The following is a 10,743-nucleotide window of genomic DNA, read 5'->3' as shown; positions in this document are numbered from 1 at the left end:
TAACAAATATTTTTATTAATATTAAATAATTATTATAGAATTATTAGTTACTGTAATTAAAAAACATAAATTTCAGTTTTTTGTTCTATATTGAAACAATCTAAATTGCCAATAAACTGAATAAAGTATAAATGTTTTATAAGTTCACTTGTATTTAATACTCTGATCTATACTACTAAAAGCATAGATAAATTATTTCTGTCTTTTTATCATTTATTGGAATGGTAAATAGTGAATAAAATTATTGAAGACAATTTTTTATAATTAGCTGGTAGTGAAAATTAATATTATTTTGATTATTTTGAGTGAAAAGATTATATTGAAAAAATGATAGAATAATTTAATCACAATAAGTAATAAATACATATTATTGGATGAGGAAGTAGCTATATCGGTCAGAGGACCGAATGATTGGATGAAAATGGGCCACGTTGTGGCCATTTTCACCAATCAATGAAGGTCCCTGTGACCGATATAGCCCACATCCAATAAGTGTGTTATCTCATAATAAGCTTTCTATAAATTTCATTTTTAATCCACTTTATAAGCTTTATTTAAACTTTTCCTACAAATATTCATTTACGCCATTTTTTTACTCTACTTTATTATATCAATTATTTGTTATTTATATCAATCATGTGTTATTGCTATGGCTAATAAAAATATCGGTCTATGAAAATCTGCATGATTCTATTGGGCTGAACGATAATATTATAAAAGGCTCAAGACCATGCAATATTCGTCTAACGAAACTTTAAGATCTGTATTATTGATGATCATGTGATTATACTCCCTTACGCTATTTCCATTTACTATAGAAACTTTTACTTTGGCAAATTATAGTCATAAATAAAATAGTTGAAATTTTAATCACCAAAAACATTTTATGTATTAATTGTTATTACTACAATATTTTTATTCATAAAATAAATCTTTGTAATAAAATTAAGGAGTGAATTTTCGCATACATTAAATTAAGTAATTAACTTGACAACGTAAATCGTATGAAAACATTTCTATAACCTATTAGGTGATTCCGCACATTTATATTGATTTTATATGTTATGTACCAATAATTTGAGATCATAATGCAAATAGAGAAAATTATTTGAAAAGCTTGCATGTAAATTTTTCAAAAATGTATAAAATTTTTACGCACAAGCAACAGTGCAGTGAACAAAACAAATATGAAAACGTGCACGCATATTTTATACATTTCCATAAGACCCAAAATATACTATAACCACTATTGTATAACGCCGTCTGGCATTATCTAAAAAAAGGAAAAATCTTATGATTACCTACATTTACATTTGTCCAAGATATAAATTGAAATAGGTTTATCACAGAGTCCTGCATCCATAATCTTGGCGGTCAATAATCTCGACACTAAAATCCTGACAGTACCAAAATCCGATCAAAATCCCAATTGTTGTTATACTAGAGACAGAAAAATTATTCATTGACCACGCGATGACATATCGATTACTTAACCAGGAATGTGGTGCAATATCAAAACAGGACCCAAATATATATATATAGCAGAGACTTTTTATATGAGTAGTACGCATAATTGACAACTGATATTAAAAATCCTGCAAAAATACGCAATAAAATTTCAGACATTAAGTACATATTAATTATTTTTATATCATGGCTTCAATATTATTTAATATTTTTATTTGAAGATATAATATATAACTTTAGCCAGAATTAAGTTTTTTATAATTCTGGCCAAAATTAAGATTTACCGTATCACGTTACTTGAATTTTATTGGTTCATGATCACGAGATCCGGTTTATCGATTTTCACTTAGTCAAAATTTCACTTTTCAACCTTTAGAAATTTCCTTCAATTAATACTAAATAATAGTTTTTTACATTTGTATCGCTAATAAAATTATTATCACAAAATATTTAAATTATCAGTTTATCACAAAAATATTTGTAAAATTTCAATTCCAATTAATGTATTTTTGTATTATACTTTTTTTTTTTTTTTTGTAAAGTATACTAGTCAGAAAATCGATTTTTTTAAAGTGAGGTAAGTGAGCTTGTGGTATAGTGTTCGATCCGAGTCCGGTTTATCCGGATTTTATCCGGATTGTAAGTTTCGGATAATTTAAAGAACTCTATGATTCATAGCTTGTTTGAAAGCTCTTAATGCTACGAATGTGGTCATATTACTGAAATTTAAAAATAATCAGTTTTAACCCGAATTTTATTTTAATAACTATTCATCCGGATAAAATAATTATTTTATCCGGATAACGGTTTTTATCCGGATCGAAGCACTATTGTGGTAACACAAAAAGAATGGTTAATCTATTTTGTGTTAATAATATTAATAATTATATAAACAAAAAAATATCTTATTTCAATTTAAAGAAATTATAAATTTATTTTCGTAAACGCGTTACTGTTTAAAAAAAAAAAAAAAAATTTATTTTCGTCTCAGACTTCTAAATTTTGGATCTTACCAACAGGATTTTTAATCGTTGGGATTCTGTGACCGTCGAGATTTTGATTTTTCAGAATTTAGAACTGTCAGGATATAGTGTCATCGAGATTATGGATGTTCGGAGATCCCGATGGAGTGGAAAAGGTCTGGTTCATTTCACTGACAATCATTTCACCGACAATTATTTCACCGACAGGGTCAATTCGCAGAAAAAATATTTCGTCGACGATCATCTCATCGATAAGGGAATTTAGGATTAGATTTAGGGTTAGGTAAGGAAATTAGGGTTAAATTAGATTTAGGATAAGGTTAAGTTTCCAAACTTGATTGTCGGTGAAATGATTGTCGGGGAAGTGAACCTAACCCATCATATACTTTACACGGGTTCTTTACACGGGATCCGTCCAAAATCCCGAAACTCGAAATCCCGAAGGTACGTTATCGTTATCCCGACACTCTAAATCCAGAAATTTCAAAATTCCAACTTGTCTAAATTCTAAATCCGAATTGATCCCAATCCCGATACCTCATAATACTAATTTTCTTTCTTTTATTACAGTAATAAATTTCAAGATTTTTCAATTCGGTATTTTGAATTTCGAAATTATGAAGTGTCGGATTTTGACGTTTCGGGATTTAGAGTGTCAGGATAATGTACCTTTGTACCTTCGGGATTTCAAGTTTTGGGATTTCATACCAAACTCATTTTACACCTATAAAAACAATGAAATAATATGTATGTCTGTCGGATAAATGTACAGTGCCGGTTAGTAAAGTATCGTATCACCAACGCCAAGTACTACTTAAATAGTTTGATCGATCATTTTGATCACATGAAAAAATATATATTTGTTAGTTCGTACAAAAAAAAATGAATGAGCTTGATTAGGAATTATTTAAAGGAGAAAAAAAAAAGGAGATTATCAATCGAATTATTTAGAGTTTCCTTAATAGTATAATACTCGATTTTTATAGAGTTACATTACTTATTTCAGCCGATTAAGTTTTTGGGCTACGCAGTACATAATGAAATAAAGTTCATTTAAAAACCTTTATTTATAAAATAAAAAATGTGTCATCTATCAAAAACTGCTGAAATTTATGCAGTGTCACAACTGAAAGTTACCCAGGTAATATTTTCAATATGAAATTTTAAGTGATTAGCCTTTTATGTAAATTCTGAATAGTATTATAATCATATATTTTATAGAGAAAAAAAGAAAAAAAAATATTTTTTATACTAGTTTAAAAAAGTAATGATGATGAATCAGATATAGAAAAACAATTTTTACGTAACTTGTTATATAACGGATCAGCATTCAGGTGATCGAGTAACTAACGCTAAATATGTAATTAATTCAAGTACTTTAATATAAACAATTTATATTTACTCATATTTTGATAGGATAATTATTTCGATTTGTAAAATTAGTATTTTTAGGGTTTGTAACACAATTGCTGTAAATGAACTTTAATTCTGAAAAAAAAATGAAACATTTTTTTTTTTCTTACTGGTGCATTTTTTTGTTTTACCTAATGTACAGTCAAAACGCACCATAGAGATTCGTTAAAAAAATTCTTTTAAACAATTTATTTAACAATGTCCAAACTCCCCGCCGATTGTCTAAGTGAAATTTTTAAATATTTTGAAGAAGATCAGATCACCTTACATTCATGTTTATTAGTCAATCGTTTATGGTGCGAAATTTCTGTTAAATTATTATGGAGAGATGTTTGGGATTATAGTACTTCAAATTATGACACTCTAATTGCTTGTCTTCCAAATGAGTCAAAAGAAATTTTATATAATAACGGGATCATGGTTTCAACTTCGAATTCAAAGCTTCCCGCATTTAATTACGCATCATTTTGTAAAATTCTTTCAATTGATAGAATTTATAATAAGGTTGAACAACTTCTTCTTAAAAGTAAAAAATATATCATTCCACGAGATCTTGACGACAAAACATTTATAGTGGCCCGAGAAATATTTAAATTATTTATGACACAAATTCCTTCTTTAATGGAATTAGATTTTTATAAGAATACTTCAAAAGTAATTCTTACTACATATCCTGGAGCAAACGATTGTTTAAAAAATCTTTCAAAATTAAATTGTAGTTCAGATATTTCGTCCGAATTTTTTTATCAATTATCACAAATTTGTCATAATATACAATCACTAAATATAACATTTGAGAAAGTTAATTCTGACGGATTATCAAATTTAATCTCAGTTCAAAAGAATTTAAAATGTTTGGGTTTAAAACAACAAGCGCAATATCGTGGTGATAATAAAGTGAATGATATAATTCCTTTATTAACAAGTAAACACTATGATACTTTAATTAAACTTAATCTGAGTGGAAATTATGACGTATCATTATTATTTGTCGCTAAATTTAAAAATTTACAAGAACTTGAATTATCATTCGATTATTATGATTTTGAAGATTTTGAAAGATTACAATATGTTACTTTTCCAAATTTACAAATTTTAAAAATTCCATTTATATTCGTAAGTTATGAATTATTAATAACTTTCTTAAAAAATAACGGTAATAATTTAAGAGAATTTTATATAGGTGATGGTGAAGGTAATTATAGTGATAATTCTTTAAATTTAGTCATAGCAAAATTTTGTCCAAAACTTAGAAAACTTTCCACTGGATTTAAAAATGATGAAATTGAGACGCTACAAATGATATTAAAAAGTTGCATTTACTTGGAAAGTATTAAAATATGGTGTGGAGGTGAATATTTGAGTGAAAAGGAGGCATTGGAATCAGTTGTGAAATACTCACATGAAAATCTTTGTGAAATTATATTATATCATCAATATTATACCCAATCAGAATTGTTACCGGATGAATTAGAATCCTTTTTTACAAATTGGATACATCGTAAACCAAAATCAATCTCTTTGATTATTATTAAAGATGAATCATTTAGTTTTAGCTTGGATACAGATGAGAAGAATATGGAAATTATTAAAAGATATATTAAATTAGGTATTGTTAATAAATTTAAAGTCGCATATTATGAAGATGATGATTACAATTAAAGGTTTTATTTTTTATTATTTGTATTATTTAAATTATTTATAATAAAAATATTGTTATATATATACCATATTTACTGTTGTATATGAGTTTACGGTACTTGGTACTTTTTATACAGGTTTTAGAAGTTGGTAAGTAATAATTCCGTTTAGAGGTAAGATTCGCTCACACGAAATCTTGGCGCGAGGGGAATTCAGCTTGGTAATTGCGTTTTTAAAGCACTAAATATAGTCATGAAAGTTAATACTAATAATTCGATTTATAATTCTAGTAATTTTATCGATTAATTATTAACCTATTCATCAATTAATATTAAGGTGTTTTCGCATTATAAAATTGCTGATTCCGCAGTAAAACTATTCGTGGATCGACACCCGATGAGATCACGGGTCGCCGAGCCAATTATCTAAGAATTATCTAAAGTTTCCTTTCAAATACAAATAATTTTGTTGCCCAGTTATTAATTTCTTTTGACATTTTAATTAATAATTTTTTAGTGAATAAAAGAAATAATCATTAAATTTTACATTAATATTACCCGACTCAAATTTTGTTATTCCATTATATCGAATAATATTATCATGAAATCAACTTCACGTTGAATAAAATCCAAAATTTTGGAGTAAATAAACTAAAAAAGAATGTAATATATATTCTATTTGCACTTGTCAAATAGCCTATATTCATAATTTAAAAATCTTATTTATCGATACGATTTATTTATACAAATACCTTAAATGTAACTAATCCATAATAGGTAACCCACACATGACTTTTGTAACACACAAACACAAACTTAATTGCATTTTGAGTTCATGCTTATAAGTTAACCGCATTTGGTGTGGAGCGATTGTTAACTTGTCTTCCAAATGAAAAAATATAATAATATTTTTTTTTTTATGAAAAATTATTGAGATTAACCGTCTTAATTTATAAATATATTAAAAAACAATTGGCATTTTTTATATGGTCGTTCCAATTGATAATCTTTTAAGTTTTTTTTTTAAAAAAAAAATTATTTTATTTTTTGTAAACCGGTATATTTTATTTCATTATAAATAAAATTTTTCTTTTATTTATTTTTTTTTTAGTAACGCTCGATTTCTTTCTTTTTTTGTAAGTCTCTAGACTCTGGACGAGCCTAGAAGATATATTGGGGGAAATATGTTTAATTACGTTAGAGGAACGTGCTGACATTTCTTCTTTTTTTTTCAAGTCTCCGGAGCCCTACAGATAAATATTTTCAACAAATAAGAGCATTAAAATTGAAATCAAAGAGAAGCTATTGAATCGTATTAAGAAAGCGAACGATATACAAGGACTTGTACCCGAACTGGTAGAGTGCAAATGCTATAGCGGCAAAATATTTTTCAAATAAAATTGCAAGGAGTCTTTAGTATTGCATGGTAGCAATTATCAAATTTCGCCTTTACTTTTCGCACACTTAAATAAACCATCTTTTAAGATTGCATTTACTTTATTTTAGGATAACGTGACCGAAATTGAAAATGAAATCCATAAAGAACTACCGTATAGCACTGACTCAAATACTTCGGGTATAAATCAATTTACCCTATTTAAAAAAATTAAATTATACTTGAGGAGATATTTTGTATGGAACATGGAAGGATTGGTTACTTTTTTAGGTATCGATGACTACTTGGATCAATAAGTTTCAAAGAGAAGTATCAAAACTTTTCAAAAAATTTTTTTTTTTTAAAGAAATGTGTGGAACTTGGGCGAGGCGAATTTGCTGATTTTTTCTTTAAGCATAGATTTTAACAGGATCAATCCTTCCATGGGAAGCATAATTAAGTTTTTGGGTAGATGATATATTTTAAAAATTAAAACTTCGAAAAATGTTGCAACTTTAAATTCTTATTTATTAAATGTCCACAAAATTTTCTTTTTTTTTACGTAGAAGCAATAATTACATTGTATTTTTTTTTTTAAAAAAAAAGGAGTTTAAAATAAAATTTTCCTTGTTGCTTAAAATTCATAATAGAATACTTTTTGTAAGTAATAAATTGAATTTTATCCTACAATCGATATTTCCCAAGAATTTGGTAATTTATTTAAATTTACTAAATTTACTAAATTTATATTTTCTATTTCAAATGTTGTTGAAAGGGAAATATTTTTGCTGATATGCTTGTGTAATAATCACCATATTAATGGGACCTGTGGGTACCTACTGAAAACAGCAGGTCCCTTGCTGAAAATTGGCGAATTCATTGTAAATTCCTAAATTTGTGGAAAAAGAGCAGATCTCTAGATTCGGCATCCCAGTGCGTGATCTTATACCTATCTCTAAATTTATAAAATTTATAAGAACTTTAAATTTATTATTAATGATGATCATGACTATTTTATTGAGTTGAGATATTTCTTTCCCAAAATTACAAAGTATTAAAAATATTTAATTTGATAAAATTTTTAATGGAAACAATTTAAAAGAATCTTATATTAAAGTAGGTGATAATGGAATATTATTAAATTTATGCAATAGCAAATTTTTATGAAAACTTTTCACTAGAATTAAAAATAATAAATTGAAATTAATCTTTAATAATTGTCAGAATTTAGAAAGCGTTAGAATTTTATGCGGAGGGAATTTTTTGAACGAAAATGAGAAATTAGAGGCTTTTATAAAATATTCACATAATGGTATCTTAATATCATATATGTCAAGAATACCTCCTGAAGAATTTTAATCATTATTTATAAATTTGACGAAAATCATTCTCTTTGATTATTATTAATAACGATGAAAAAAAGGTTAATATTGATAATTTTGAATTTTGGTCACGGGATTTAAATTATACGATTCTTTTCTGTGAAATATTCGATTTTTATGTTTAATAAAATTTATTTTAAATAAAATTTACAAAAAAAAAGCCAAAACAATTATTACGGCGTTAATTACTAATTACTTCATCCCTTTAAGGCTAGTGACGTCACTAGTGTTTGGATCCGAAGCGGTTTTATCCGGTTTTTATCCGGTATCCGTTTCGGTTAATTCAGGATGGAACTATCAGAATTACCAATTTTTTGATTCATAATATATTAAATATTCTGGTCGAAATTATAGTCTATTCAGAGCTGAGATTTAAAATCTTTTTTCGGCAATAATCTCATTTAAAATATTTAAGATTTTATCCGGATCAAAACACTAGACGTCACAATTGCAGACGCAGTTTTTTTTCCAGATAGAAAATAATCGTTTGATTTTTTTTTCCATAAATTTATTATTATAATTACATTGAGTCATTTTACATATACGTGAAATTAGTCGATTTTTTTTTTCTATTGAACTTTTTAAATATTCTTTGAGAAACTTCCAAAACTGGCGCAGCACTACATGTATTTTATATGTGCCAACATCATGTATTGAAATTCCATGTGAAAAAAACGAGAAAGAATCAAATTTCGGAACGTTTCATTTATATTTTCTGAAATAAATAAATTATTGTCTACTATAGTTCTTTTTTTGTAGTGCAGAATGAAATTAGATTTCATAAGTTTTTTATTTAAATAATTACAAAAGGAAATTTCAAATGTAGTCCTTGTATCACACTTACGGTAATATGTTTTTGGCGCAACATCCAAATTGGTTAAGAACATTTGCTTTTTTTCAAGCATTAGGCATATCAACATATATAACGAAGGAAAATAATATCTTATATATTTTTTTCTATGAAATTTTTTTGAAGTGTTCTTGGAACTGATAATAAACTTTTGTTAACATTGGCCAAAATTATAATTCTAACTCGATATTGAATTCATAATTTGTCAATATATTAATTATATCATCATATTTTATGTATGTCAGCCTAGATTTTGCATCATGCATGATGCGTACGGATCATCTTTTTTTATATAAAAAAGAAAAATCATTCAAAAGGTCGTATTATAAAGAAAAAAATATTTTTTTTTTTTTGAAAATTAATTTTTTTTAAGAAAAATGAAGATTTTAACAATAATTTTTTTCATCATTCTATCATTATTATGTTTAACACGAACGACGTTATCACAAAATCCATCACCAACAAACTGGTTTATCATAACTAAATTTCAATGTACAAGCGATAAAACAAAATGTGATAAAGTAAAAAACGTAATCAATTTAGCGGGAAAATATATAACAGCCACATTGAATTTCAAACTTTCAATAAAAATTGATGCAGGATTTTTAGATTTATGTAAAGAACGAAATTGTGATGTTAATAATAATCATAATATAATAGCATCCGCATCCCCATTAATAATTAAATTTAATGATACTGATGGTAAAGTGAGATCATTCCCATTAGCACTGTATAAACAAATTCGTTCAAAATATGAACCAGGTGATGATATTAAGTTAATTATTAATTCACAAAAGGATTATTGGTTTAGAGGAGATCCACTGCCTATGCCAGTAGGATATGTGGATTTGTTGTACGTTGTAATTCATGAATTTATTCATGGATTAGGATTTACAAATTCATGGGATGATTATCCTTTAAAAACAGCATTAAGACCTGGTTTTGGAGATTCACCTTCACAACCTCTATTCGTTGAAAACATATTTGATAAATTTATAGTACTAACGCAAAACGGAAAATCTCTTTCATCTATGACCGATGAATTAAATCAATTTCAGTATAACTTAACAACATATTCTGATCAAGATTTTATTAATTCGTTTTCGAAATCGCCGCAATTTTCAATAGCTCAATATGTGTATAATATTGCTAATAATACGCGTGGTACAATGGGTCTTCTACTTACATCTAATATACAATCCAGTAATCAATTATCTCCCAATCAAAATGATATCCTCTTATTAGAGACTAGTATCCTTTTTAACAATGGTTCAAGTATTGGTCATGTAGACATGCAAACTTATAATAATACTAGTGATTTTTTGATGGTATATAGTTATACTAGCGGAGAAACTCTTGATGATAAGATGGAAAAAACTGGTAGTACTAATACAACTGGTCCGATAGGTCCTAATTTGAGACGATTCTTGGGAGTTTTAGGGTAAATTTCATTAGTATATTATCTAATAATAAATTACTTTATTAATTTTTATTTTAATGAAATTTTATTAATTTTAGGTACGACGTTAAACAAAGTTATACTCCTCCAGATATTAATATTGGAATACATATTAGTTTTAATCTATTATTGTCTTTTGTTTGTATACTATTAAATATTGTTAATTTTTTTTAA

The 10,743-nt window shown here is 26.5% G+C and overlaps 2 protein-coding genes across 2 annotated transcripts; both read left to right on the top strand.

The window, feature by feature from the left end:
- Positions 1-4,061: 4,061 nt before the first annotated feature.
- On the top strand, positions 4,062-5,525 carry OCT59_007707 (uncharacterized protein; the record flags this gene model as incomplete). The annotated part of the gene is made up of 1 exon (XM_066150523.1): positions 4,062-5,525. One exon carries the CDS (start codon positions 4,062-4,064, stop codon positions 5,523-5,525), a length of 1,464 nt encoding a protein of 487 aa, XP_065998869.1.
- Positions 5,526-9,487: 3,962 nt separating this feature from the next.
- On the top strand, positions 9,488-10,743 carry OCT59_007706 (uncharacterized protein; the record flags this gene model as incomplete). The annotated part of the gene is made up of 2 exons (XM_025310270.2): positions 9,488-10,551; positions 10,629-10,743. 2 exons carry the CDS (start codon positions 9,488-9,490, stop codon positions 10,741-10,743), a joined length of 1,179 nt encoding a protein of 392 aa, XP_025184032.2.

The sequence above is a fragment of the Rhizophagus irregularis genome, chromosome 15, assembly GCF_026210795.1.
Source record: "Rhizophagus irregularis chromosome 15, complete sequence".
Taxonomy (NCBI): domain Eukaryota; kingdom Fungi; phylum Glomeromycota; class Glomeromycetes; order Glomerales; family Glomeraceae; genus Rhizophagus; species Rhizophagus irregularis.
This window is presented reverse-complemented; position numbering and strand designations above follow the sequence as displayed.